Source organism: Scyliorhinus torazame, chromosome 13, assembly GCF_047496885.1.
Source record: "Scyliorhinus torazame isolate Kashiwa2021f chromosome 13, sScyTor2.1, whole genome shotgun sequence".
Lineage (NCBI taxonomy): Eukaryota > Metazoa > Chordata > Chondrichthyes > Carcharhiniformes > Scyliorhinidae > Scyliorhinus > Scyliorhinus torazame.
Window position 1 is genome coordinate 211,201,958 of NC_092719.1, and position 24,455 is coordinate 211,226,412.

Consider the following 24,455-nt stretch of genomic DNA (forward strand, 5'->3'; position numbering starts at 1 on the left):
ATACACCCGAGATCACCCTCTCTTGAACTTCTTGTGCCGGGAGCAACGGGAATTCGCTCACCTGTCGCCTCACAAAAGCCCTCACCTGCATATATCTAAAGGCATTTCCCGGGGGTAACTCGAACATCTCCTCCAGTGCCCCTAGGCTCGCAAACGTCCCGTCGATGAACAGGTCCCCCATTCTTCCAATCCCCGCCCGATGCCAGCTCTGGAACCCCCCCGTCCATCTTCCCCGGGACAAACCGGTGGTTACCCCTGATCGGGGACCACACCGATGCTCCCATTGCACCCCAGTGCCGTCTCCACTGGCCCCAGATCCTTAGCGTTGCCGCCACCACCGGGCTCGTGGTATACTTTGTCGGCGAGAGTGGCAGCGGTGCCGTCACCAACGCCCCCAGGCTCGTTCCTTTACAGGACGCCATCTCTATCCTCTTCCATGCCGCCCCCTCTCCCTCCATAACCCTCTTGCGGATCATTGCCACATTTGCTGCCCAGTAGTAGCTCCCCAGGTTTGGCAGCGCCAACCCTCCTCGGTCCCTATTGCGTTCCAGGAACCCTCTCCTTACTCTCGGGGTCTTATTCGCCCACACAAACCCCATAATACTCCTGCCTACTCTCTTAAAAAAGGCCTTCGTGATCACGATGGGAAGGCACTGAAACACAAACAGAAACCTCGGAAGGACCACCATTTTGACCGACTGCGCTCTACCCGCCAGCGAGAGCGGTAACATGTCCCATCTTTTGAAATCCTCCTCCATTTGCTCCACCAACCTCGTCAGATTCAGTTTATGTAGGGGCCCCCAACTCCTGGCTATCTGGATCCCCAGATACCGAAAGCTCCCCTCCGCCCTCCTCATCGGTAGGTCCCCTATCCCTCTTTCTTGATCCCCCGCCTGTAATACAAAGGGCTCACTCTTCCCTACATTGAGCTTATAGCCTGAAAACTCCCCAAACTCCCTTAGAGTCTGCATGACCTCCACCATCCCCCCCATTGGATCCGCCACGTACAGCAACAGGTCATCCGCATATAGCGACACCCGATGCTCTTCTCCCCCTCGGACCACCCCCCTCCATTTATTAGACTCCCTCAATGACATGGCCAATGGTTCGATCGCCAATGCGAACAACAGGGGGGACAGGGGGCACCCCTGCCTCGTCCCTCGGTACAGTCAAAAGTACTCCGACCTCCGCCGGTTCGTCACTACACTCGCCATCGGGGCTCTGTAAAGGAGCTTAACCCAATTGATAATCCCTACCCCGAACCCAAACCTACGCAGCACCTCCCAGAGGTACTCCCACTCTACTCGGTCAAAGGCCTTCTCCACGTCCATAGCTGCCACTATCTCCGCCTCTCCCTCCTCCGATGGCATCATTATCACGTTTAAGAGCCGCCGCACATTGGTGTTTAGTTGCCTGCCCTTTACAAATCCCGTCTGGTTCTCGTGGATTACCCCCGGGACACAGTCCTCGATCCGCGTGGCCAGCACTTTTGCCAGCAACTTTGCATCCACATTGAGGAGCGAGATCGGCCTGTACGATCCACATTGCAGTGGGTCCTTGTCCTGCTTTAGGATCAAAGAAATTGTCGCTTCTGACATTGTTGGGGGCAGGGTCCCCTCCTCGCTTGCCTCATTAAAGGTCCTCACCAGTAGCGGGGCCAACAGGTCTGCGTACTTCCTGTAGAACTCCACCGGGAATCCGTCCGGTCCCGGGGCCTTCCCCGCCTGCATGCTCCCCAAACGCATGCTCAGCTCCTCCAACCCAATTGGTGCCCCCAAACCAGCCACCTCTTGCTCCTCCACCCTCGGGAATCTCAGCTGATCTAGGAATCGTCTCATCCCCTCTTCCCCCGCTGGGGGCTGGGATCTGTACAGCTCTTCATAAAAGGCCTTGAATACCTCGTTTATTTTCGTCGCACTCCGAACCGTGGCTCCCCTTCCATCTTTGACTCCCCCTATTTCCCTCGCTGCCATCCTCTTATCGAACTGGTGTGCCAGCATCCGACTAGCCTTTTCCCCATACTCGTAGGTCGCCCCCTGCGCATTCCTCCACTGTGCCTCCGCCTTCCCTGTGGTCAACAGGTCAAACTCCGTCTGGAGTCGTCGTCTTTCCCCAAGTAATCTTTCCTCCGGGGCCTCTGCGTATCTCCTGTCCACTCTCAAAATCTCCCCCACTAACCTCTCCCTTTCCATACCCTCTGTCGTCTCCCGATGAGCCCTAATGGAAATGAGCTCTCCCCTGATCACCGCCTTCAACGCCTCCCATACCACCCCCACCCGCACCTCCCCGTTGTCGTTGGCCGCCAAGTACCTTTCGATACACCCCCTCACCTTCCCACACACCAGCTCGTCCGCCAGCAGTCCCACATCCAGCCGCCACAACGGGCGTTGGTCCCTCTCCTCTCCCAGCTCCAGTTCCACCCAGTGCGGGGCATGGTCCGAAACGGCTATAGCCGAATACTCCGTCCCCTCCACCCTCGGGATGAGCGCCCTACCCAGAACAAAGAAATCTATCCGGGAGTAGGCTTTGTGTACATGGGAGAAGAAAGAAAATTCCCTGGCCTGCGGCCTTGCAAACCGCCATGGCTCCACTCCCCCCATCTGATCCTTAAACCCCCCAAGTACCTTGGCCGCCGCCGGCCTCTTTCCAGTCCTTGATTTGGAGCGGTCCAGTGCATATATGTTTACCAACACCACCCACGTCCATTGCAGCCTACCGCTCACCATTACATTTCGCCCTCCATTGTCCGCTACAATAGTCTTGGCCTCGAATGACACCCGCTTTCCCACTAATATTGCCACCCCTCTATTCTTCACTTCCAGTCCCGAGTGGAATACCTGTCCTACCCATCCCTTTCTTAGCCTCACCTGGTCCGCCACCTTCAGGTGTGTCTCTTGGTGCATGGCCACGTCTGCCTTCAGTCCCTTTAAGTGCGCGAACACTCGAGCCCTCTTCACCGGCCCATTCAGGCCCCTCACATTCCACGTTATCAGCCGGATTGGAGTGCCCCCCCACCCCCCCCACCTCGCGTGGGAGTCTCCCAATCCATATGCATTCCTTCGTTCCCCTTCCCGCGCACGGGAAAACACCCCGCGCTTTCCAAAGCCCGCTCCGCCCCCTCTGGCGCAGCTCCTGTCGCGGCCTTGTCTCTCTCCCCCAGCCCATGTAACATTTCCTGCGCGTGATTGACCCCCTATATACAACAATCACACATCAAACGCCAAAACATCCCCCCCACCCTCACAAACCCTCAGTTAGAGTCCAACTTTTCGGCTTGTACAAAGGTCCACGCCTCTTCAGGCGTTTCGAAGTAATAGTGTTGGCCCTTTTATGTGACCCACAGTCGCGCTGGCTGCAGCATTCCGAATTTCACTTCTTTCCGGTACAACGCCACTTTGGCCCGGTTGAAATCCGCTCTCCGCTTTGCAACCTCCGTGCTCCAGTCCGGGTATATTCGGATCTCTGCATTGTCCCACTTACTGCTCCGCTCCTTCTTGGCCCATCTCAGGACCCACTCTCTGTCCGTGAACCGGTGGAACCTCACCACCATCGCCCTTGGCGGCTCATTTGCCTGGGGCTTCTTCGCCAGCACCCGATGTGCCCCGTCCAACTCCAGCGGCCTCGAAGGGGCCTTCGTGCCCATCATTGCCTCGAGCATCGTGCTCGCGTATGCCCCGGCATCAGCCCCCTCCACTCCCTCAGGGAGACCCAGGATTCGCAGATTCTTTCTCCTCGACTGTTCTCCAGGTCTTCGAGTCTTCCCGCCCACCTCTTGTATAGAGCCTCGTTCTGCTCCACTCTCACCGCCAGGCCCACAAGCTCGTCCTCCTTCTGACTGACTCTTTTCTGTACCTCCTGGATCTTAGCTTCGTGGGCCTTCTGTGTGATCCCGAGTCCTTCAATTGCTGAAAGCATAGGCGCCAACATCTCCTTGCGCATCTCCTCGCGCTGCTCCTCGAAGCAGCGCTTGATGAACTCCTGCAGCTCCCCTTTGTCCCTGGCCGCCGCCATTTTGTTTTCTTTCCCTCGCTTCTCCCGTTGCTCCAGTGTCGCTCCTTTAGCCGTTACACTTCTGGTCCGTTTCATAGAAGTTGGAGGGGGACCTCTCTCTTCCCTTCCCCATGGGTTGCGTCAAAAAAAAAAGTTCCGTTGGGGCTCCTCTAACGAGCCCAAAAGTCCGTGGTAGCGGGAGCTGCCGAATCGTGCGGCTTAGCTCCGCATAGCCGCAACCGGAAGTCGAGAGGGAATCCTTTTGGCAGTGTTCGCTTCACCAGTCTGCCCCAAAAAGTCTATGGAAATTCCTGAAAAAGGTCTGAGAGTCGGTTCCAGACGGGAGCTGCCGAATGCGTGACCTACTCCTCCATGGCCGCCACCGAAAGCCTCGTCCCCACTTCTTCAATAGCCTTGGTGAGATCTTTTCACAGTTGTTCCCTCTGCTGCTAGAATTCACCTTTGATAGAGGCCCTCAAGTCAGATTGCAGCTTTAAGCTTGCCCTTCCCCCGCCTGCATGCTGGAAGAGGCTCCTCATTCCCCTGCAGCTCAAGCCAAATCTTTTACTGTTTCTGCCGGGTCTGGTAACCAAAAGACATAACATTCCTGGGGGACACTGTCAGGGGAATGCTGCAGTCTTCTTCCCACACCGGGAAATGTCAAACAAATGCCGTGGGGGCCCTGTAAAAGAGCCCAAAAGTCAGTTCCAAGCGGGAGCTACCGAATATGCGACCTAGCTCTGCATAGCCGCACCCAGAAGTCCATTTGCCTTCTTAACCACTTGCTGCACTTGCTTTCAGTGATTGGTGCACAAAGACACCAGGTCTCTTTGTACCTCAACGTTTCCCAATCTATCACCATTTCAATAATACTCTGTCATTCTGTTTCTCCGTCCTAAGTGGATAACTTCACACTTATCCACATTATACTGCAGCTGCCATGCATTTGCCCACTCGCCCAACTTGTCCAAATCCCATTGAAGTCTCTTAACATCTCCTCACCTCTCACATTGCCACCTAGTTTTGTGTCATCAGCAAACTTGGAAATACTGCACTGATCCCTGCCGGACCCGAATAGTCACCGCTTGTCACTCTGAGAAAGACCTATTTATTCCTAAACCTCTGTTTCCTGTCTGCTAACCAATTCTCAATCCACGGCAGTATATTACCCCCAACTCCATGTGCTTTAATTTTGCACACTAACCTCCAGTGTGGGAGTTTATCAGAAGCTTTTTGAAAATCCAAATACACCACATCCACTGGTCCTCCCTTATCGATCCTGCTAGTTACGTCCTCAAAAAACTCCAGTAGGTTTGTCAAACATGACTCCTCTTTCATAAATCCTGTAACCTTGCTCTCTGTCCTCGAATGACTTGTTCACTCATGCCGTCTTCTTTACTTCATTACGTTGAACATGTACTGGTCAGTGACTCTTAACTTTGCTCTCCGGCTTCAAAATCCGGTGGGGTACCTGATTGGCCGGGGCATTGTCCAATATGGCTATTGCTCTTGCACAATGCTAGTAGGTGATTGACCAGGGAGCAAGGAACTGTGGACGTGATTCCATCCTCACCCAACATTCACAGTGAGTGCATCATGGAGTGATATTGGCATTGTTGTAATATCACTGAGCTGGTAATGCAGAGATCCAGGCTAATGTGTTGGGAATAGAGGTTAAAATTTCACCATAGCAGCTGGTGGAATTTAAATTCAGTTAATGAATCTGGAATTATAAAGCGAGTCACTGTAATGCTGGCCAGGAAACCATTCTTGGTCGTCATAAAGAGCCATCTGCTTCACTAATGTTGACTCTTAACGGCCTCTAGCAAGCTAATCATTTCAAGGGCAAGTAGGGATGGACAACACAAGCTGGTCTCGCCAGTGGAACTGGCTCAAGGCTAGCTGTTCACCAGAATCAATGCATCTTTTCAAATCCCCACCAATTCCGGGGGAGGGATCATTCATTTGTACTTTTCAAAAGAAAGCGTATTTTCTTGAAATGTAGAACGCTGGCTCAGAGGGGCAGAAGACCTTTCATTTTTGCAGCAGCCAGTGAATTACTTTTGAAGAGCAGTCACTGGCTATGGAGTCGGCAGGAGCAATGCGAATGGGAAGATTAATGGTCTCAGTAGAGACCAGCCATGATCGCGTTGAAAGTAGAAGAAGCTCAAGGGGCTGTTCCTCGTGACGGTTTAGTACTTTTATCTTGGGAATGCCTTCGTTTCTCACCCACGTGCAGCTCTTTTCAAGCTGAGACTTAGTGATCCCTGTGTTGCTGAAAAGAGCGACATGTTGCTGAATCTTTTCATCTTGCACTTATCAGGACAAATGCAAGAATGCCAAATTTCCAACAATCGCCAAAAATTATATTACGGGAGTAAAGCGTGCTGATCGTTTGAAAAGTTAACTCTGGTTGGCCGAGGCGTTGCCATGGGGGAAATCAGCGGGGTACTGTGGCTCCCCAAGCTCTCGGATAAATCAAAAAAGACACAAGGCTTGAACATATTCCTTTTGGTTGCAGCGAATGGGCCACTGTACATGAATGTCTGTCACTTCTAGCAAGTATAAATGAGCCACAGAACAAGCACGACCGATTATTGAGCACACTAAGGATTGTTCAGTAAGTGCTGCCCAATTGCAGAATGACATCCAACAGCAGATTTGTTGTTTTGCAATGGTGGGCTGGTTGAGCACAGTCTGCAGGTGGCCTTCACAAACAACTGGAGGAACGCGTTGTTTGATTCGAGGGTTTCGGTGTTGTTGCTCTTTACTTTTCAATGGGAAATGCTTCATTAAGCTAATAGGGATGAAAGACTAAAGGGTCCATTGAAGCCTTTCAAAAGGAGAGTTGGTGAAATACTTGGAAAGGGCAAGAAAATTGCAGGGCTGAGGGGGAAAGAGAGAGTGGTGACCGTTGGGGACCACGCCAATTGAACAGCTCTTTGAAACAGTCGACACAGGTGTGCTGGACTGAGTGGCCCCCTTCTGTGCTCCGGGGCCCTCTCCTTTCAAACAAAAGTGCTCATTTGACTTCTCGTTTCAAAATGTGTCCTGATCCGCAGGTACACTCGCCGGGGATTACAGGTGGATGTGGCTAACCTGGGATGAAAGTGTTTGTCTGTGGAAGCAGCTGACAGATTCAAACTGACTTTTCAGTGGTTTGTTGAAAGCTGCAGTTTTCGGGAGAGTCGCGACAGGTTTTCCTAATTTAAGGAAATTAACTTTCTGTAAATATTAATTTACACTCTGAGGCTGCATAAACAGCTTTATTGTGAGTAGGGCGTTGGAAAATTCAGGTGTGGTAGCGTGGCCGCTTTAAGAGGCAAACCCTTAGTGTCTACATGACCAGCACGGGGTCTATCGTGTGGGGGCATTGAACTCCAACCAATGGGGAGAAAGCGCGAGGCCCTGGGAGCAAGAGCCTGCGCAGTGTGGACCCCGGAGTCAGAGAGTTAATACCTAAGTATTGTTGCTCTGTGCCTGTATGTAGCTGTCTTTGTCTGCTGTTAACAAACCCCCTTGTTCGTTACTGGAAGTCTTTAGTCTCGAGGCACCACAACAAGGGACGTGAAATTGGGCTTGTTGGCACCTTGTCTTTGGCCACCATGATAGTCACTCTTGCCTTACTCTAGAACTTTGTCCATGTTTGGGCCAAGGCAACAATGAGGTCCCGGGCTGAGAGGCCCTGGAACCCAAACTGAGCGTCCGTGAGCAGGTTCTTGTTGAGCAAGTGCTGCTTGGTAGCACTGTCAATAACACCTTCCATCGTTTTACTGATGATTTTACTAATGGGGTGGTAATTTGGCCGGGTACGGTTTGTCCTGCTTTTTGTGGACAGGACATAGCAGGGCAGTGTTCCACATTGCCAGGGAGATGTCAGTATTATAGCTGTTCTGGAACAGCTTGGCTAGGGGTGTGGCAAGCTCTGGACCACAAGTCTTCCGTACTGTTGCCAGGCGAGATTTAACTTGAGCTTTAAAAATATTTAATGAAAAGAAAGAGACAATTTGCATTTGTATAGCGTCTTTCATGACCTTGAAATGCCCCAAAGTGCATTGCAACCAATTAAATATTTTTTGACTTTTGCGTTCTGTAATGTAGAAAATATGGCAGGCAATTTATACACATCAAGGTCCCACAAATAGATATGTGATAATGACCATATCATTTTTGTTTGTGGTGCTGTTGGTTCAGTGATACATATTGGCCAGGTATGATGAATGTATGAATTGCTATATATCATATTTTATATTTGTGGCAGTAATGCTATTAAAAGCCTGGGTTAAGGTATATTTCTGTTGCAGTAAAATAACATAGGTTAAGGTATCCAGACTGAGTGCCTGCTAAAGCTGTAATTAAGGAGCAGTAAAAATAAGGTCATTATTCATTCCAATCATTTACTTGTTTACATATAGGAGGCTAATGGAACATTGTTATGATTGCTGGACATTCCCTGGAGAGTAGATAATTTATGAGGGGCTGTATTTAGTTCTAGCTAAGCAGGTCCTGTGACATCTTCATGGGATACAGATGCAATTAATGGGAGGAGCCAGGTCTGTCTTCAGTATTGCAGTTTGCCATATGATTTGACTCTGACAAGACAAGGATTTTAAGTTGAACAGCAGTTTTGACAAACGCTGCTAGGCTGGGCTGAGCAGAGGTGTTTTGAATCTGTTCCTGAAACGGTCTCTCCCAAAGTCTCCACACAGCTAAGCAGGTAACCTGTTTATTAACTTTATTTATAAGTGGCATTTGAACTGTATTGGGTTGCTTAATTGGAGTTAGTAGCAGGTGTAGACAGTGAGTTTAAGTTTCCCCTTGTGGTTAAGAACTATTTAACTGATAATGGCAAAGCTATTTCTTTGATGTTAGTGTGGTTAATTCTCTGTTGAACATAAAAGATAGCTATTGGTCAGAGTCATCACTCCCGGGGTGAAGTATCCTTTCCTCACCGTTTTACAAATTAAAAGAGAATTATTTGGTATCCTTGTCTGATATCCGAACAAATGTTGGGGTCTGGCCCGGTATCCTGACACCTTCGAGGTAATGCCATGGAATCTTTGGCATCCATCTAAGAGGGCTTCTCAGTTGTAAGACTTCACCTGCAGCAGTGCAGCACACCCTCAGTACTCCACTGCGAGTATACAACCAGAAGGAGCAGTTCAGAGACTGAAAGAGTTTCATAGTTTTGAGGTCCAGTATCACAGTGAATTTGTGCGATAAGCCTGTATTTAGCATATTAAGAACCTAGAGAGGGGAGAGGGTGCGTAGGCCTGTATATTTCCTGCGGTCAGTTCTGTGTTAGCCTCTTGGAGAATTCTGTGCTTGCAATTCATCTTTCTACTGCAGATACCTGGGCGGACAACTCCAGCGGGAAGGAGCGGCGTAATCCACTCCGGCGTCGGGCCGCCCCAAAGGTGCGGAATCCTCTGCACCTTCAGGGGCTAGGCCGGCTGGCTCTGGAGTGGTTTGCGCCGCGCCAGCCGGCGGGGAAGGGGCTTGGCGCCACGCCAACCGGCGCCAAAGGGCCTCCGCCAGCCGGCACGAGTTGGCGCATGCGCGGGAGCACCAGCGTGTGCTAGCGTCATCCCAGCACATGCGCAGAGGGGTTCGTCTCCGCACCGGCCATGGCGGAGGACCACAGCAGCCGATGTGGAAGAATAGAGTGCCCCCATGGCACAGGCCCGCGCGCGGATCGGTGGGCTTCGATCGCGGCCAGGCCACCGTGGGGGCACCTCTCGGGGCCAGATCACCCCGCAACCCCCCCCGAGAACCCCGGACGCCGCCCGCGCTGCCAGGTCCCGCCGGTAAGGGACCTACTCTAATTTACGCCGGCGCGACTGGCAAAAAAACGGTCGGCCACTCAGCCCATCGCGGGCCGGAGAATCGTCGGGGGGAGGCCGCTGCCAGGGGCCACCGACCGGCGCAGCGCGATTCCCGCCCCCACCAAATCCCCGGCGCCGGAGAATTCGGCAGCCGGTGGGGGCGGTATTCACACCGCCCCCCGGCAATCCTCTGACCCGGCGGGGGGTCGGAGAATCCCGCCCCAGATCTCAGGTTCACTTTGTCAAATTATTTTGCTGTTGGTTCCTGCAGGAGATTGGGTTGCCATTCCCTCAGGAGTGGCCTGGAGTCTCCGGGAATTGTAAATAAATCTCCAGGACACTGCTGTGTGCGAGCCTGGAGAAGAACCATCATTTTCTTTGAATATTTCTCCTTACCAGATTTCAATATATTGAAAATGGGTAAAAAAAAAAGACTTTGGCTGACAGTCAAACATCATCCAATTGGCTATTGAGTCTTTTTGCTTTCCAATTGGTGGAGGAAGGCCATACGTCACGAGGAGGAATGTGTTGGCCGAGTAATGGCTGGAGCATGGAGGGGTGGGACAAGTCATGTGGTAAACCCGCCAAGAATACATTTAATTGCAGTTGGCAACCTTGACAGGGGACCCTGTAGATCTCCTGTGGTAACCCATGAGGGGGGACATCCCGAATCTGTGCTCAGTTACGTTACCAAATATTAACTTAATTTGTTGAGGATATATGTGCTGCATATTATAATCATACTAATGGTTAGATTTATGACTGCGACATTGCAAAAAAGGATGTTTTTTCATGATACCATACGTATCTTTGAATAACACGGTCTGTCAGGTGAACTCTGAGATCAAACACGTAGCAGTGTAGTTGTGTTCGGTTCCTTTGTCAGGCTTTCATTAGAATTTCAGATGTTTCTTCGATCCCTTCATGCTAACACCCACCCTGCCTGTTTATCCATCAAGGACGAAACCTCACACCCAATTGTGCTGCCTCCCAGCACTAAGCACTTCCTGTCTGACCCGGGCATAGCACCTTGTATTCAAAGTGAGTTTGCAAATAAGGAAAGGAGGGCGGAACATGACCGTCTCGTGAGCGAGATAGTGGAGGTGGACAGGGAATATTCGAGGGTGCCCACCGCGGAGGGATTGGCGAGGAGGAAAAGGTTGCAGGGGCAATTTGACAGGCTGACAACGGGGAGGGCGGTAGGGCAAACTGCGCAGGGCAAGAGGGGTGCAATACGAGTATGGGGAGAAGGCGAGCCGCATGCTGGCGCACCAGCTGCGGAGGCAGGCTGCGTCCAGGGAAATATTGAAGATCCGGACTGGGGCTGGGGATGTGGTGTCAGAGCCAGGGAAGGTAAATGAGGCATTTAGAGAGTATTACCAGGGACTTTATGCGGCAGACCCAGGAGGCGAGGAGGGGGACATGGGGTGGTTTCTGGACGAGCTGGAATTTCCCCAGGTGGGGAAGCAAAGAGGCAGGTGTTGGAGGAGCCCCTGGGGCTGAGGGAGGTGCTGGATAGTATCAGGAGTATGAAGTCGGGGAAGGCCCCTGGGCCGGATGGGTACCCGGCAGAATTTTATAAGGAATTTGCGGCGGACCTGGCACCACATCTGTTGGGGGCGTTTAATGAAGCGCTGGAGAAGGGGGAGTTGCCGGAGACGATGAAGCAGGCAGTCATCACACTAATCCCAAAAAATGGAAGGATCCGGTGGAATGTGGGTCGTATGGGCCCATATCACTATTGAACACGGATGTGAAAGTATTGGCTAAGTTGGTGGCGGGGAGGATTGTGTCCCGGGGGTGGTTGCAGAAGTTCAAACAGGCTTCGTGAAGGTGTACGAGGCAGGGGTGCCCGCTGTCGTCGCTGCTGTTTGCCCTGGCCATAGAGCCATTGGCGATGGCTCTCAGGGGGTCGGCAGAGTGACAGGGGATAATGAGGGGACAGAGGGAGCATAGGGCGTCGCTCTGTGCCGATGACCGCTTGCTGTATGTTTTGGATCCGTTGGAGAGTATGGGAAGGTTTATGGGCCTGTTGGGGAGGTTTGGAGAGTTCCCGGGATACAAGCTGAATGTAGGGAAAAGCGAGGTATTCCCGGTGAATGAGCTGGCACAGCGGGCTAATTTAGGGGGGAATGCCATTTACAGTAGCGAGGGATAGGTTTAGGTACTTGGGGATTCAGGTAGGGAGGGAATGGACGAGGCTCCAGAAGTGGAACTTAACGAAGCTGGTGGAGGAGGCCAGGGAGGATCTTAAGAGGTGGGATACACTGCATTTAACGTTGGCGGGGAGGGTCCAAGTGGTGAAAATGAATATTCTGTCGAGGTTCTTGTTTGTCTTTCAGGCTCTCCCGATCTTTATACCAAAGGCCTTTTTTCGGAAAGTGGACACAATCATCTCTGACTTTGTATGGGCGGGGAAGGTGCCGAGGGTGGGGAGGACCCTGCTACAGAGGCAGAGGCAGCAGGGGGGGGGTTGGCGTTGCCAAACTTGCTTCATTATTATTGGGCGGCGAATGTGGACAAGGTGCGGCGGTGGTGGGAAGGAGAAGGGATAGAGTGGGTTAGGATGGAGGAGGAATCTTGTAAGGGGTCTACGGTGACGTCAGCATTGCCAATGGCTCCGAGTAGGTATTCAGGGAGCCCAGTGGTGCAGTCCACGGTGAAGATATGGAATCAGCTGAGGAGGCATTTTAGGGTGGAAGGGATGTCGGTGCTAACGCCGCTGTGCAAGAATCATGGGTTTGAGCCGGGGGGATGGATAGTGTATACAGGAGGTGGAGGGAAGTGGGGTTGGTCAAGGTGAGGGATCTGTATTTGGAGGAAGGGTTCGCCAGTCTGGAGGAGCTAAGGGAGAGGGTAGAGCTGTCGAGGGGCAGTGAATTCAGGTATCTACAGGTTAGGGACTTTGCACGAAAGGTCTGGAAGGGGTTCCCTAGATTGCCGGGATACACCCTGCTGGAGCGACTGCTGCTTCCGGATGTGGAAGTGGAGGGAAGAATTGGGGATATATATAAGTGGCTGGGGGAGCAGAGAGGCGAGCGGGTGATGAAGATCAAGGAGAAATGGGAAGCAGAGTTGGGAATGGAGATCAATTGGAGAGTATGGAGTGAGGCACTGGGAAGGGTAAACGGGACCTCCTCTTGTGCAAGGATGAGCCTGATACAGTTTACAGTGGTGCACAGGGTGCCTATGAGTCGGGCGAGAATGAGTGGGTTCTTTCAGGGGGTAGCAGATGAGTGTGAGAGGTGTGGGCGGGGGCCAGCAAATCATGCGCACATGTTTAGGGGTTGTGAAAAATTGGGAAGATTCTGGGCGGGAGTGTTCGCGGTCTTAGCCAGGATAGTGGAGGAGGGAGTGGACCCGGACCCTTTGGTGGCGATATTTGGGGTTTCAGAGAAGCCGGAGCTCATGGAGAGGAGGAAGGCCGATGTCTTGGCCTTCGCCTCTCTGATTGCACGGCGACGAATTTTTCTGGAGTGGCGGTCGGCATCGCCACCGGGGGTAGCAGCGTGGTTGGGTGACCTGTACGACTTCCTCCGGTTAGAGAAGATAAAGTATGAGTTAAGGGGCTCAGCACGGGAGTTTGAGAAAAGGAGGGGGATGTGTGTGACTGTGTTTGAGGAGCTGTTCAGGCCTCTCTTGGCCTTTTTGTTACGTGAGGGTATTAAGGGAGACTGAATCAGAGGCACAGGTCGGCTGTGATCTGAATGAGTAGCAGAACGGGCTCGAGGGGCTGAACTGCCTCCTCGTGGCCCATTGTAAGGCAATGAGATCGTGTGATATTCAGATGGAGGGAAGGCTATAGAACAGATACAGTGGGCGTGAACTGGTCAACACAGAATGAGCTGATTGTGGAATCACAGCCTAGTTCACACTCATTCCCACCCATTGAATTTAAATGGGGGTTCCAATTTGCTATGAAGCCTGTTTCCTGCAACTGGTGTTGAGAGATTTCTTGCCCAATATTCATGGCGATCAGCGATGATGTGTGGGGCAATGTGACACCCAAAAGGGCTAATGGTGGGGAGGAGAATGTCTTTGGCTCTTTCCTGTATCTCCCTGGTTAGTGAAATGTCTTTGGTTTCCACATGTGGGTAACATTGGTCAGGTCACATTTAGCTGGCAATTGAGAACATGGGAAATAGGAATCGGCCACTTTGCCCCTCGAGTCTGCTTTGCCGCTCACTAAGACCAAGGCTGGTCTGGTGTGACCTCAATTCCACTTTCCTACTTACCGCCCCATAACCTCCCTTGTAAGGCAAATATCTGTCTAACTCGGCCTTTAATATATTCAATGACCCACAGCATCCGGTGCTCTCTGAGAAAGAGAATTCCACAGACTAACGACCCTCAGGGAGAGGAAAGTCCTGCTTATCTCCCTCTTTATTTTGAAATTGTGCCCATAGTTCCCCTGCCAGAGGAAAGATCCTCTCAGCATTTACCCTGTAAAGTTCCCTCAGAATCTGAGATGCTTCAGTAAGATCACCTCTCATTCTTCGAAACTCCGTTGAGTGCAGACCAAGCCTTTCTTCAGGAGACAAACCCATTAATCCCCAAAAGACCATCATCTTGTGCTGCCGTAATCCTTAAAAAAATGGATTTAGGTCGAGAATTTCAGCGACTCGACCCAGTGACGGTAGATGATTAGTGAGAGAGGTTGTGGGTTCTCCAATGTGATGTTGAACCGTTCCGACCGAGCAGGGCCCTAATTAGACTCTGGTTCTGCACTGAGCTTTCTGATGCCAGTGATAGGCCTGAATTTTTTGTCCGTTGGGTATGTGCATTTCCGGCGGTTGTCCAGACGGCATGTTCAAACACAAAACCGATTCCCCGGACACCTTCTTAATCTTCGTTTCAGTCTGGACAGTTCATCCCACCTTGGATCAAGGTTCAAGCTAAAATGTAACGATCACCTGACCAATCGGCCCACCCGGAAGAGCAGACGGACCCCAGAAAATAGCGCTCCGTTGGCCCTCTACGAGGCTAAATTGCCTGCTTGATTGTCGGTGGGCGCATTCCCGACTCTCGTTGCTCAACCAGATTGTGCCCGGTGACTGGAATTTGCGCGATGACATTGGGGCACGGTGTCTGATGACATGTCGCATGATTTCACGCACCCCCCTCCCCACCTCGTTTGGCAATCAGAAGTATCCCAGGATATCGCGTAGAAAAATCCACTCGCTTCTCCAAAAATGGGCCTTGTCACCATGGTAACGCCAAATTAAATGGTGACAACGGGAATTAACTGCTTCAAAGATGCATTCATGGGGTGGCAATAAATTAATTTTTTGGGGCGGGGAGGAGGAATGTGACCTTGTTACATTTAGTTCCCATCAAAGCCGGTTGGTAAACACACTGGGTGTCTCATTGGAGACCCGTTGTTGACCAGCTGGCACTGCCCTCTTGGAACCTGATGCCCCCATGTTGTGTGACCCTCAGGCACACTTGAGTCTTTACTTAGATTGAATTTCAACGGGCGGGTGGAGGATGGAGAAGACTTGGACAGGTGAGCAGGTAGAAGACTTAGACAGGTGAGCAGGTAGAAGACAGATTCCGCGCAGAGGCTTCACATTTATGTTTTTATGTTGAGAACCTTTCATCTCTGACATTGGATGATGACTGAAAACCGACGACGAAACGTGCTGGGTCTTGCTCAGATGACGGGTTGACTCTGCAATTTGTAACTCCGTCCTCGGATTCAGGATGTTCAGCGGGGCCTGGATTCAAATGTTCTCCTTCGCCTCTGGATGTCAGGTTCGAACCATAGGAATTTAAGAAATAGGAACAGGGGTAGGCCATTTGGCCCCTCGAGCCGGCTCTACTAGTCAATAAGATCATGTTTGGTCTGAATTAGATATAGTTCTTGGGGATAAAGGTGCTTGGAGCGGTGAAAAACACCACACCGTCGAACAGCCATTCGGGCTTGGGGGCCTCCGTGGGGAACGTGTGGCTGAGGCCGCACTTAGTCCTGTTTCCCGCACTGAGGAGCTCCACTCGCCAGAACTCCTCAGTGCAGCGAGACATCGGGACACCATTTTTAAATGCCGTCCCGTTCCCTCAGCCCCCCCCCCAACGTGACCCTCTAACCCCCATTCAGTCCCAACTGACCATTAAAGGGGCCCTCAGACCTCCTGCACCCCATGCACCCATGCACGGCATCTTGGGCCCAATCTCCGTCGCAGAAAAAATTCCAACCTGGCACCTTTTGGGCACCTTGGCAGTGCCAGGCCGGCACCCAGTGGGCAAGCAGCTGGGGGGGATTCCAATCCCCTGGGAAACACCCACGGGTGCCGTTTCGTTTGTGAAAACCAGCACTGAACGGTGCTCATCCGAGATCTCTGAGGCGATGGAGTTAGATCCCAACACCTTGGGTAGATCGGGTGGATCTCACTCTAACATGCAGATTTGCTGAAACGTGATCCTGCCTACAATGGGCGGGATTCACATCGCGACATCTCGTAAGATCGTGTTAGATCCCGGGAGGCGTGGCGAGCCGGGTAGATCCCGGAAAAGGGTTCTCAGGGTACCTACCGGCTGCGTTGCCTGTTCCGCGCTGCCTCTCGGGCGTAACATGGCGGTCGATCTCGTCCTTAGAGTGCGATTTAACTTTAAAAAAGTCAGTTTTGGGCAGGAATCGGGGGATTGTTCCCGCCGTTATAAACGCCATTGCTGAAAGTTATCATGTGCGTCCACTCCCCCCATCCAGGCACGATTATGACCCTGACCCAAACCCATCCATCTTTGTGGGCATCGAGGCATTGTCCCTCCCCCCAAGTGAGCCTGCCCCGCTATGGGGTTACTGAGAGTCGGCCCCCACATTTATGGTTCCCCTTTCAGTCACCTCCCCTGTAAACCCTCACTCTTTTACAGGATCCACCTTCATCCCCCAACCTTCATGACGCACCTTCATAATCCCCTTCAACGCGCCACCCTCCATACCCCCTCTTCACCAGCCACCCCCCCTCATTTATGGCATGGCCCCCCTTGGACCCTGCCCCTTGGCAGTGCCAACCTGACAGTGCAACCTGCGCTCGAACGCCCAGGGTACCCCTTTTGCCTCCGAGCCTCCCGGAGTAGCCATCGCACCTGGTCTCCGTTTGGGGAAGCCTGTACTAATCGGCGACCAGGTGAGGCCTTGCCGGTGCACCCGGTGACTCCAGGGAGCCAGGGGAATGGGGCCTCAAACCGGCCGCGCATATTTAGATGAGCTTCGTGGCTAATTTAAATGTAATTATCTGGATTACTCTCTCGGCTTGCACTGCAGGTTGGGTGACTCATGTGCAGGTCGGTGCCCGGCAAGAAGGCTATTTTGGGACTCTCCCGCAATGCACCCGGCGTAATGGGATCGTGGTATGGTGCAAAGGGGAGGAAAAATCACATCTTATGTATGTGAAATGATCTTGAATCTATAAAGAATGTAGGCAGCCTTGCCAGAGGAAACCATCTCAAGTTTAGAATGAATAGCAATGAAGAGAACGCTAGCACTACTTCTTTTTAGTTCGTTCACGCGATGTGGATGTCAGTGGGGCAGCACTTATTGGCCATCCCTGAGGGCATTTTAAGAGTCAACCACATTGCTGTGGGTCTGGAGTCACATGTAGGCCAGATTTCCTTCCCTAAAGGACATTAGTGAAGCAGATGAATCTTTACGACAATGAACAATGGTTTCATGGTCACCTTTTAAACTTTTAATTGCAGATTTTTATTGAATTCAAATTTCAACATCTGCTCTGGCGGGATTCAAACCCAGGTTCCTAGAGCAACACCAGCAGCGCCTCAACCAGTCGCCAATTAGTGCTGGTGTCCACAAGTGATGGCCAGTCGCGTTGGCCACTTGGGAATCTCAGAGGGTATTGGAGGCCCCCAGGGTGCCCGGTTGGCACTGCCACGGTGCCAGGTGCATTTCCTGGGTGCCAGGATCCCCGGTTGCCAGGTTGGCATTGCCAAGGGCCGGGGCCTGAGGGGGGCCATGCCCATGAAAGGGGGTTCAGGGAGGGTGAAGGGTGGGGGAGGGTAGAGTCAGGTATGAAGAGGCCTCATAAAGGTTGGAGGGTGAAGATGGGGGTCTTTAAAGGAGGGGGACAAGAAACGGGGGCGGGGGGGGGAGAGTGCCTGAAAAGGGGCGGCACTCAGCCTCCGCAACGCAGGATGTCCTCACTTGCCAGGAGAGGGGGGGTGGAGAGAGAGGGGGGTCAGTTGCTAGTCGCGCATTTTACAGGCTCTGTTCCCATTCGGAGTACCTCCCAAGATACACAGGGCTGGGGGACCGGAGAGTTCAGCCCTTAGCCATTTATTGGATGAATTGCGCCCTTGGTAAAGATGTGCCAGGCACTCGCTGATTTTCAAACAATAATAAGAACATAAGAACATAAGAATTAGGAGCAGGAGTAGGCAGGAGCAGGAGAATAAAGCTGTTCTTTACTTCAGCACAGAGAGAGAAAGAGAGTTCCTAATTTGTTCAAAGTCCAACCACTTCTGCCCAGCTCCCTTAGAAGCAACCCGCAGGAACCAATCAGTGACTGTTGTCAACCAGAACTCTGTCGCTGGCCGACCCACAGGTTACCAGCCAGTCAATCAAACCGATTTCCTCCAAAGCTGGTTCTTCAGATTCTCCTCTCCCGAATGACAAAACCTGGGACACACTGTCCCGACTAGCAGGCGGCTTCAGCTCGCGTCCTCTGCTTAAAGGCACATTCCGATTGTGGGTCCACGGACCAAAAATAATAAACTAAAACCAAAGAACTGGGAACAAAGGGGAATCAAAAGCAAGGACTCTAACACAGCACTGTGGGTGCACCCACACCCCACGGACTGTGGCAGTTCAGAAAGACGGTTCATCACCACCTTCTCAACGGCAATATGACATGGGCAGCAGATGCTGTTCCAGTCAGCGATGTACGCGTCCCATAAAATAATTTTTCAGATGTTAAGAAGTTGTATTTTCTGAAGTTTAGACCATGTTTAGGCATCTCACTAAAATGTGCAAAGTCCTGAGAGTACCTGACAAGATCGAGGCTGAGACACTTTTTTCACCCCATTATGTGAAGAGCGTTTGGCATAAATCCGAATGGTTGTTTTGTGACATGTTAACCCTTGTGGAAATGCCATGAGAAGCTGTTATCCTGTGACATGAAATACATTCTGATTGAATTTTCTTTCTTCTTTCCCGGCTTATTGACCTTATCACCACTCCACACCCCTCCACCAACCCTCACCCCCTCAAACAGGAGAGGCCGACACACAACTGGAGGAGAAAATCCTGGGTGCGGACGCCACCTCCTTCACCCTCGAGCAGCTGCTGGCAGACACGGTGTACGTCGTCACCATTCAGCCCATCCACCCGAGGAATACAGCGGCCCCCACCTCCATCTCTGCCAGGACGTGTGAGTATCTGCAGCCTCCGGCAGAGGCCCCGCCCTTCCCGAAAGCCATGACTCGAACGTGATTGCTGGAAAAAGCATCTGTAATCTTTAGCTTGAATGTTGCTGAAGGGAGGGCCAACTTGCCAAAGCTTTTTGCCTCGCACTCATCAGGACAAAGGCAAGAGTACCAAATTTCAAAAAATCTCAACGTTTTGTAGTACAGGAGAAAAGGGTGCTGATTGGTTGAGGTGTTGCCACAGAGAAAGCAACAGGGAAGTACGTGGGCGAAAGGGTAGCACAGTGGTTAGCACTGTTGCTTCACAGCTCCAGGGACCCAGGTTCAATTCCCGGCTTGGGTCACTGTCTCTGCGGAGTCTGCACGTTCTCCCCGTGTCTGCGTGGGTTTCCTCCGGGTGCTCCGGTTTCCTCCCACAGTCCAAAGACGTGCAGGTCAGGTGGATTGGCCATGATTATTATCATAGAATTTACAGTGCAGAAGGAGGCCATTCGGCCCATCAAGTCTGCACCGGCTCTTGGAAAGAGCACCCTACCCAAGGTCAACACCTCCACCCTATCCCCATAACCCAGTAACCCCACCCAACATTAAGGGCAATTTTGGACACTAAGGGCAATTTAGCATGGCCAATCCACCTAACCTGCACATCTTTGGACTGTGGGAGGAAACCGGAGCACCCGGAGGAAACCCACGCACACACGGGGAGGATGTGCAGACTCCGCACAGACAGTGACCCAAGCCGGAATCGAACCTGGGACCCTGGAGCTGTGAAGCAATTGTGCTATCCACAATGCTACCGTGCTGCCCTTGATAAATTGCCCTTAGTATCAAAAAGGTTAGGTGGGGTTGCTGGGTTACGGGGATAGGGTGAATGTGTGGGCTTGGGTGGGGTGCTCTTCCCCAAGGGCTGGTGCAGATTTGATGGGCCGAATGGCCCCCTTCTGCACTGTACATTCTATGAACCACAGGCTTCCCAAACTCCCGGGTAATTCAAAAAAGGTGCGAAGCTTTAATATACCTGCAGCTGTTGCTGGACCTCCAACACAGTGCGAGTGTGTCAGGGGGAAGTTACTATGTTTGAGATGATTTGTGTGTGAGTTATTTATGGTGATGTGTGTGTGGATATGTGCCTGAGTGGCTTCCTTCTACTCCTATAAAGCTTCTTCACAGAATAATTCACAGAGGCCATTTGGTCCGTCACTTCTATGTCAGGTTTCAGAGAGCTATCTAAGAAGCCCCATCCCCACTGCTCTTCCAGCCTTACAAATGTATCTCGGTTTAAGAATTCATCCCATATCGCTCTTGAAAGCAGCCGTTGAACCTGTGCCTACCGTTCTTTAAGACAGCGCATTCCATATTGTAACGACTTGCCGAATAAAATGTGTTCTCTCCATCCCACACTGGGGCGGCACGGTGGCACAGTGGTTGCCACTGCTGCCTCACAGCGCCAGGGACCCAGGTTCAATTCCGGCCTTGGGTCACGATCTGTCTGGAGTCTGCACATTCTCCGCGTGTCTGCGTGGATCATGGGAGGAGATTTTAACTGTGTCCTGAAGCCGAGGGTGGATAAATCGAGCCCCAGGTCGATGGGTAGGGTACGAATGGCAAGGGAGCTGGGGGAGGTTTATGGAGAGGATGGGTATGGTGGATCCATGGCGCTTTCAGAACCCAGGGGGAAGGGAGTATTCCTTCTTTTCACACGTCTATAAGGTGTATTTGAGGATTGATTACTTTGTAGTGAGTCGGGAGATTTTGGTTGGGGTGGAGGGGGCAGAGTATGCGAGGATAGTTATCTCGGACCATGCACCCCACTGGCTGGATATTCGGTTCAGTACGGGACGAGAGCAGAGGCCGGGGTGGAGGTTTGACTCGGGGTTGTTGGCGGATGGATGTTTTTGTGATAAGGTGCGGTTGGCGATTAGGGATTATGTGGAGTTCAATCAGAATGGGGAGGTGTCGGCGGGCATTCTTTGGGAAGCACTGAAGGCAGTGATCCGGGGAGAAATGATCTCATTTACGGTTCGAGCTGGCCCTCAATGGCCTGTTAATGAATTCCTTCAGAATACGAGTGAGCTGATTTAAAAAAAAATACTTGTTCATGAGCTTTGAGTGTTGCTGGCTAGCCGAGAATTTATTGCCCATTCCTAATTGATCTTGAGAAGGTGGTGGTGAGCTGCCTTCCAGAACGCCTGCAGTCCATGCAGTGTAGGTACACCCACAGTGCTGTTCGGGAGGGAGTTCCAGGATTTTGACCCAGTGTCAGTGAAGGAACGACGATCCAATATCAAGGCAGGATGGCGAGTGACTTCGACATAAACATGCAGGTGATGGTGTTCCCAGGTGTCTGCCGCCCTTGTCCTTCTAGATGATCGATGTTGCAGGTCGGTGAGGTGCTGCCGAAGGAACCTCGGTGAGTTGCTGCAGTGCGTCTTGTAGATCGCACACACTGCGGCCACTCTGCTTGCCTGGTGGAGGGAGTGAATGTTTAATATGGTGGAAGGGAGCCCTGGGTGGCGTCGAGCTTCCTGACTGTTGTTGGAGCTGCCCTCATGCAGGCAAGTGGGGAGCATTCCATTACACTCCTGACCTGTGCCTCGTAGATGGTGGACAGGCTTTGGGGGGGATCAGGAGGCGAGTTACCCGCGGCAGAATTCCCATTTCCTGAACTTCTCTTGTGGCCACAATATTTATATAATTGGTCCAGTTCAGCCCCTGGTCCCTGCCCCGCATCCCCGCCTACAACTGCCTTTACTTTGTAAATTCCAGACTGACTGGATTGGTCGACAGAGAGAGACGGCATGGAGTTGATGAGCTTGGTTATCGCTCAATGATTCGACATCATTCAGCTCAACTGCTCCATGTGTTGACGAGTTGCCCTTTGACCTCTCTCCTGCCTCCTCAGTTCCCTAGTGGATTTAGAAGTGACTGCCTTATTTTGATGGCCGTTACTTTTGGTCTCTCCCACAGATGGAAACATCTCCTCTGCGTCTGTCCTATCAATTCCCTTTATAACCGGCATAGCAAGACTGGTGGTGCCGGTAGTCCTACTCGGAGAGTGGTAGTAGTGACCGTGTCGAAGTGGTAACTAGTATCTGTGATAGGTTTACTCATCTGGATGTAAAAGGAGATTGTTCTTGAACCATGAAGGGAGTGGCCGGCAGGAGGGAGCAGGGAAACGAATCTTGAAGAGGGAGCGAGGGTTAGGGAGAGGCGGAAAGGCAAAGGGGTTTCGGGAGGGATTTCTACCGCGCAGGACGCAAGTAGGTGATCAGCAAAGTAAAATGGAATTTAAACAGAAAATGCTGGGCAATCTCAGCCGGTCTGACAGCGTCTGCGGAGGGAGGAGGGAGCTAACGCTTCGAGCCTGGTTGACTCTTTGTCAAAGTGAAATGAAATGTGCTTTCTTCCTTCAGCGCCGCTGGAATCAGTACAGCAACTGACCGTTCAAAACCTGACTCCGCAGAGTGTGCGGGCCTTGTGGAGAGGAGTGAGCAGAGCTACAGGTTACCAACTGAAGTGGGGCCCGTCCACAGGTGAGAATAAGGTTGTTAAAAAATAGGAGCAGGAGTAGGCCTTCAATCCCTTGAGCCAACTTGGCCATTCAGTAAGATCATGCCTGATCTAATTGTGGCCTTAACTCCATGTTCTTTCTGGACCCCCATAACCCTTGCCTCCCTCATCGATCGTAAACCGATCTAACTCAGTCCGACCTCCAATGCTGCTGGAGGAGACGTCCCAAGAATAACAATCCTCATTCCTCCTCAACTCTGTCATTAATGGGAGACTCCCTGATTCTGAAACTCTGCTCCCTCACTCTATATTCTCCAACAATGGGAAAACATCCTCTCTCCATCGGATGTCGGACAAGATTAGGATAGTGAAGAGAAAATCCTCTTCACCTTTGCTCTTCTCTGCTCACCCAGCGAGGCACACCAGTTGGATAATGTGCCGGGATTTTCCCAGTGCACAAGGGATTGGCTCCAAGCCGGACCCAGTACTTTCAGGACAGGAGGGTTGTAAAACAAGGAGTGTGGTGGAGGAGGATTAGGGGCGCGGGGTGGACGATTGGGTAGAAACGTGACTGAACCCAGCCTGTAAAAAGATAATGGATAAGGTTTTCCAGCCCTTAGCAGCGGGGCCGGGCAAGCCATCGAAATCCCTGTTCACATCGGCGGGACTGGAAGACCCGGCCAGCGTGAGGGGCTTGGAAATTCCCTCAAACAAGCTGCACAATTGCAAGGTGCACAAGATGAGCAGAATTCGTCTCGGCCGAAAATAAAGAGTGCTTCTTGTTTAACTTCTGGGTTTGGTGTGAGGGACAGAACTTTCTAGTCTTTATTTTTCCAGTTGGAAATAGAGACTGTCAGCCGAAGTGAGTACCAAAGACCTCATTGTCTGATGAAGGACTGCATGAGGCCAGGGTTAGGCCAGCCCAGGCTCTCAGTGAGTTTGAAAACTGGAATGTTGCTGCTTCAGGACTTTCGCACAAAGGGAAGAGAACCTTTGACCCTGCGGTCCGAATCCGTGTGTTCTGCTCAATCAAACCAGCATTTGTTGCCTATCCCCCATTGTCCTTGAACTGACTGAGGTGTAGGCCGTTTCAGAGGGCAGTTCGGAGTCATCCGCGTTGCCATGGATTTGGAGTCACCCGTAGAATCATATGGTACAGGAGAGGCCCTTCGGCCCATCAAGCCTGCACCGACAAAAAAAATACTATAATCTATACCAATCCCGCTTCCGAGCACTTGGCCCATAGCCTTGATTGTTGTGACATTTCAAGAGCCCATCCAAGTTGTTTTGAATGATTGTGATGTTCCCTGCCTCAACCACCCTCCCAGGCTGTGCATTCCAGATTCCCACCACCCTCTGCGGGAAAGATATTTTCCTTAAATCCCCTCTGAACCTTCTGCCTTCCAGCTTAAAATGATGCCCCCTTGTTAATGACCCTTCAACTAAGGGGAACAGCTACTTTCTATCCATCCTATCCATGCTCCTCGTAATCGTACACACCTCTCTGCCTCCGCCACTCCAAAGAAAACAAGCCGAACGTTTCGAGCCTCTCGTCATAGCTCAAATGTCGGCCAACCCCAGGTAAGGACGGCAGATTTCCTTCCCTGAAGGACATGAGTGAACCAGATGGGCTTTCAACAACAATTAAGGCGGCACGGCAGCACAAGTGGATAACACTGTGGCTTCACAGCGCCAGGATCCCAGGTTCGATTCCCCATTGGGTCGCTGGCTGTACGGAGTCTGCACGTTCTC

General features: G+C 51.8%; 1 protein-coding gene across 3 annotated transcripts in view; it reads left to right on the forward strand.

The window, feature by feature from the left end:
* col7a1 (collagen, type VII, alpha 1) overlaps positions 1-24,455 on the forward strand; it is a 404,499-nt gene that overhangs the window by 82,739 nt on the left and 297,305 nt on the right. For all 3 annotated transcript variants that reach the window (XM_072473023.1, XM_072473021.1, XM_072473022.1), the window contains exons 10-11: positions 19,043-19,198; positions 22,607-22,726. In XM_072473023.1, coding sequence (XP_072329124.1) covers positions 19,043-19,198; positions 22,607-22,726 — 276 coding nt within the window. The remainder of the gene's footprint in view (positions 1-19,042; positions 19,199-22,606; positions 22,727-24,455) is intronic.